Here is a 6,000-nt window from a genome sequence, read left to right on the forward strand (position 1 = left end):
GCCAAGATTAAAAGGTGAAGATCATCTCAGGTAGATCTTGATAAGACATAATCAGTGATAGGAATTAAAAAATTGAGTGTCTGGAACAGTATACAGTTGAGCTAGTTCTATAAGGTATTTAGGGAAAGGTGAGGAGTATAGTCAAAGGGTGATGAGCTGGGAAAGAACAGAGGAATTGGAAATCATGTTGAAGACAAATGGAGATACTAAGGCATAAGGAAAGATGGAATAATAAAGGATTTTAATCAAACAAAAGGAATTTTAGAGTTAACGAACCCAGGTATAACATTTATGGGTGATGGCAATATCAAAGTTATTGCCATCTCTTTGTAAAGCTGAGGAGTGAGAGGTTGTGGAAGTTGGGTAGATTGAGGAACTTGGAAGTTAGGTATTTGAGAGTATATCTATATCTGTCGAAGTATTAACACAGGAGGCAACATGCTTGCTAATTAAGCAGGAGTATTTTTCCTTACTGGGTTCCTGGTAAGGACAATATGAACTAGAGGACAAGTGATAAGCACTGACTAAAATTGTAAACTACAGGAATAGGAGGTCAAATTAAATCATACTAAAAGTTAGGTAACATAATGGGTTAGGATAAAGCAAGGAAGATGGAACAGCAGTAATAATGGACACTATATTTCTGTTTATGCTACCCAAGGGGAAATTAGTTGTCCCCAAACTAAGTTTATGTTCTTACAACAAAAGAAAGAATGGGAAGGGGTGCTGTTTCATACGTTGTCATAAACTTTAATACAAATTTTACAATACCTATAGAATTGTTAGAAATCATCTTTCTTAGTCTTCATCTCTAGGCTAATTTCTCTTAGCATTAATGTAAGGCAGAAGAATATCTATCACTCCTATTTTTCAGCTTCTCTAAGTTCATCTAGGTTAAAGGTTCCTCTCAGACTTCCATATCTGAAGCTTAGGAAAGAGTTCTTTTTTCAACATGAGCACAAAATTCTTTCTCAGTAGAAAAATCTTTATATCTAATAGACATTTTCTGGGCAAATTACATTACCCAGCTTTTTAAATTGTGGTTTGCAACCCCATATTGGGGTCTCATTATGATTTATTATCAGTAAACATTTGATTTGTATACCTGTTTTATATATCTATATACACTGAGGTCATGTAAAAATTTCTCTGGTGAGAAGGGGGGGAAAGTTTAAGAAACCTGCCTTAGAAGAAGTCAAGTTCTATGATATCTCTTGGTGAATGTTTTCTATCTGTGGACATGTATTGCTCACCTCAGCCAGCATTGCTACAAAATACTAAACATTTCCTTATTCCCTTTAAGGACCTGACAGATTTGTTTTGACTCTAGCAGCTAATTATTTATTGTAGGAGCAGACTAAAAAATTCTTACTTTCCATTTAAAAGGAAAGAAAAACAAGTTCTTATAGCAAGTGAATAATCTTCCTGCTGCTTTGGTACTTCATATACTGTCAGAACTAGAGGACAGAACTCCACATCATTTGGGTGGATTTCCTTTGGAGGACTTTGGGTAAATATAAACAAGAGTTATGCAGGGTAAGAAGGCATGAAGGACGGGTTGCATTCTGTACCTTTACTGAGCTATTGAATGAATTAATAAAGTTAAAATGACACAAAAAATCTTAGTGCAGTTTTAAGTTTTAATAATTTAATCAGTACAAATGCTACAAACTTACAAAAAATTTCATTATTTTAAAGCTTAATTATTTAAATTTCTTTTTGCCCTTAACTTGGTTTTGTGAATTTTGAATAATTTTAATTTTTTATTTTAATCTTTCTTAAAGCTAGGATTATAAATGAAATCCTTTTAGTCGCTGAGCAGCAGCTGATGAAAGCTTTTACAAAGACTACAGTAATAGATAAAGCCAGATAGTGGATGTGCTGAATTTTAAAAAGATACATCAATATCTTAATTATTTAAATAATTTTTGAAATGTTGTTTTTATAAGTTTGTTGCATTTATGCTTATAACAGTATTAAAGCTTAAAGCTGCACTAAGACTTTTGGAACTCGGTAAGTGTGCAGATTTGTGTAGATCATGCTGGAAATATTAGATACCACAGTACAAGGTGGCTGTCATAAGTGCCTCAGCCCCTAGATTTGTCAAATCAAGTTTTAGACTTTCATTGTCTATAAAGATTATAGATAATGGTTATAGTAAAAAGAGCTGTAAACTAGAATTCAGAAGACCTTAGTGGCGTGCCCAACCTTGCCATTTATTAACTGTGTGGCTTTGAGGAAAGTTGCCACATCTCTTTCCAGCTCTTAACAACAAATTTGTGAATGACTTGCATGGTGCCAACTGGCAATCATTGAATACAAATCAGAATCCATAAATACAAATCTCCTGAGTATACATGTTTCTTGTTTTTATCCTTAAATAATTTGTTTTTTTCCTCCCTCAGGTCTCAAGGACATTACCTACTATTAATTTCTTCGGAGAAATTGTTGAATCAGAAGCCAAAGCTACATTTCCTTCCATGGAAGAAATGCTTTAGAGCTTCCTGCAGTGAAAGAACAGTGCATGTACACACCTCCCTCTCTTCAGTGTCTCCCACACTCCCAAAAGACTCAAGTAACCAGTGTTGCTGGGAATATTTCCTGGTGGTTTATTGTGTTAATAAATCTCTATTGCCTTTATGAGTATATTTGGGCTTTTCTGTTGCTCCTCATCAGAATCTAGTGTTTTGAATTTTTCACACTGAAAGAGTCCCCATTCACAAAGGTTGCTTTATCAAAAGAGAAAAATCTATTTCATGAGCTGTTATTGCACATTCACTCTGAATCTATGGATATTCTTTAAATGCATTTGAGTATAGTTGACTTGTGAGCTCAGCCTTGGGCTACTTTTATAGCTAATACGCCACATATTTGCCAAGGAGTCAGTGTTTTATTAAGATTGCCTTACTTATATGGCATCTTGATTTCTCAGTCTATGAAATAATCCATCTAGGGGAAAGCTACCAGAATTAAAATAAGGTTTTCTGAATTTTTGGATCTGATTGCTTTCTGATGTTGTTTCCTTTAGGGATATTCTCTATATCCTCACTTCAAAAGTTTGTTCTTCTTTTACTCCTTTCTTTCTGATGCTTTCAGATTCCCTTTCCTTAGTAATAATTTTATGTACACTTTTTTGATGCTTATTCTCTCAGAAAATCAATTATTTACTTTAACAAACCTTTACTAAGTACCTCTTTTGCTTAAGGTCTTGTGCTCATTTTTGTTGGGAATACCAAAGAGCAATAAGGCATGTTTCTTACCCTCAAGGAACATATAATCTAGTGAAGTCCAGTGGGAGCTGGGAAGAAAAAGATTATTTTTTTTTAAAACCACTAAAATCTTATACCAAAAATTGGTGTTGTTATATATAGGGGCTCAAAAGCCTGGCTTACTATGGCACAGATTGACAGTGAAGAATCAATTGGAAAATGTTTTACTGTCCAATTTATTTTTATTATAGCTGTTTCAGTAATTTGGTGAAGAAAAGAATATAAACGAATGACTAGTGGCCATTGACCTAATTTTTCTGAGTGAGGTATCACTGGAGTTCTTTGCCAGGAGTTCTAGAATTCCTTTATCTAGCATTGCTTTAGCTTTTTATAATCACAGTTCAGTTTCCACAATAACAGAATAAATTGGCCAGTAGTTTGCACATTAGCTAAAAATGTAGCCCAAGGCAGAGCTCACGTCGACCATATTCAAATGCATTTAAAGAATATCCATAGATTCACTATTCTTAAAGGTCACATAGTCCAACTCATAAGTGGCATTCCTTAAAAAAAAAAAAAACCCAAACAAGTAGTCATGTGGCCTTTGTTTGAATGTTTTGAACAGCTCTAATTAGTAGGAAATTTTTCCTTGATTTGAGGCCAAATTTTCCCCCTTTGCTACTTCTACCCATTGTTCCTTGCTTTGTTCTCTGGGCTACTTTCCTCTATTGGGTTACAGAGATACAAAGATGAAGCAATATATGACCTTTGTCTTCAAGAGATTTACAACCTAATAAGAGGAATAAAACAAATACAAAGATGTTTCAAATCCAAATTACTCCATGAGAAATACATTGAAAAGATCCGAAAAAAGTATGAAATTCAAAGAGGAATAGGTGATTTCTCATAGATGGAGACAGACATCAGTGAGGGCTTCATTGAGAAACATACTCTTGAGTCAGGAATAAAAGAAAAGGAAGTAATTCATAACCAAGATGTTGAAAGAGGATTTTCTAGGCCTGGGGAGACAGCTCACAGAAAGGTATGGCAGGATACGTTACTTTCTCTCCTGTTTCATTCAGTTCAACATGCATTTAATGCATGCCTCCTATAGGCAAAACATTATATTAGGCACTTTTCAAGCAGAAAAGATTTGACAAAGACCTTTATGACTTCAGCATCTTCATATTCCTGTGAACAAACCTTCTTTTCTCCCCAAAGAAAAAAGCTAAGCAGATTAAAAATAATGACATTTGTTTCATTGCTTGGATAGGAGTAGATAGTATCTTTCAGTATCACACCATAACACGGTTGGAAGTGTTAGATTTTTTGCAACTCTTTTCCACTATTCAAATACTCGCCCAAGTTCTTTTCACAGTAATAAATACAAGCAAGACCCAAAGTCATGATCACTGCACAAATATTGTGATGTTTCTCCAGAGGATTGACATATTAATGCTTCTTACCCTTCGGTCAATTGAGGAATTCTTCCTGGGACTTTTGAATTTAAACTCAGTGGAGCATTGGATTTGGTCCAATAACTAGGATTTGAGTTTTGAATTTTTACATTTCCTTGCTGCTTGATCCTGAGCAAGTCATTCTATCTTTTCAGCTCTATAACTAATGGTTTGGACTAGGCGGTCTCTAAAGTCTAGTCCAGTTCTAACTTTTTGTGATTCTGTCATCCTGTCTGACTTCTCAACAGTTAGCTTTTCTTTTTGGACTGTTTTCAGTTCTACTTGCTGCCTATTTAGTGTAATCTCAGGGAATGCTTCTTAATTTTTTTAACCTAAAAATTTGATTAGGGAGGAAATCCATAGTTTAAAAGAGATGTGACAGTTGAAATTATTGATCTATAAGATTATGTTTTAGAGGATGACCTTAAATATTATATGTATGATGTTGCTAGCTGACAGTGCATTAATGATAGTGTTTGGTTCAGCTATGTAGGACCCCCCTAGTAAGGCTTTCTCCAGTTATGAAAAACAGAAGTTTAGCATAACTTACACTTACTTTTTCTAGAGAAAAAAAAAAACTTAAAAGAAGCTGAATTACTTAACTTCACATTAATTGCCAAGTACAAGCATTATGATGTATATTATTACATATAGAGCAAAAAGCAAATCCCTAAGCACAAATTAATTTTTTCAGCTAATCAGCTGTTTTATTGTTTTTAATCACTGTTAAACTTAAATTTCTAGCTTTCCTCCCTTGATGCTTGAAGATGAACAATTTTATCACTGTGGATACTTCAGTGACTTAGTTCATAACCTCTCCACACCTGAGTTGATTATCTTCATGAGTTATATCTGGTGCCCAATGTACTAGTAAAGAAAACGCTTAAAATCATGCTTTAGAGTGAGCCTCTGAGTCACAGCTGGACTCATACTCATAAAAGTCTTCCTAGATTTTAAGAACTCTTAGAGCAACCCTTGCTGTTTTAGCTTTTGAAAATTCAGCATTATTTACCTAAGTATGATGAATTGGATTTTAGTTGAAGCCAATTTTTTTTTAGGGGATAAACGAATTATGCTTCACTCACCCTTTCTCCCTTCCTGAAAAAAACAAGTTTTTCAAGGCTATGCTTACTAGGTAACTTTCCCAATATGATAAGGCTTGTGAGTAGGACTTTAGTGGAGGCTAGTTTTCCTTATCAGGGAAAAGTAAATATTTGTCACTTACTGTTCCTTCCTGAAGATACAAGTCTTCCAAAGCCATATTTAGTAGCTTTTTTTTAATCTTAGTGGGTTTCAGGGCAGGAGCATGGGTATGCTTGAAAATTCAATGCTTT

At 34.4% G+C, this 6,000-nt stretch overlaps 1 protein-coding gene across 1 annotated transcript in view; it reads left to right on the forward strand.

The window, feature by feature from the left end:
* LCMT1 (leucine carboxyl methyltransferase 1) overlaps positions 1-2,646 on the forward strand; it is a 98,676-nt gene extending 96,030 nt beyond the window's left edge. Inside the window, exon 11 of the mRNA XM_031945582.1 lies at positions 2,406-2,646. Coding sequence (XP_031801442.1) covers positions 2,406-2,431 — 26 coding nt within the window. The 3' untranslated portion in view covers positions 2,432-2,646. The remainder of the gene's footprint in view (positions 1-2,405) is intronic.
* Positions 2,647-6,000: the final 3,354 nt, after the last annotated feature.

This window comes from Sarcophilus harrisii, chromosome 1 (assembly GCF_902635505.1).
Source record: "Sarcophilus harrisii chromosome 1, mSarHar1.11, whole genome shotgun sequence".
Taxonomy (NCBI): domain Eukaryota; kingdom Metazoa; phylum Chordata; class Mammalia; order Dasyuromorphia; family Dasyuridae; genus Sarcophilus; species Sarcophilus harrisii.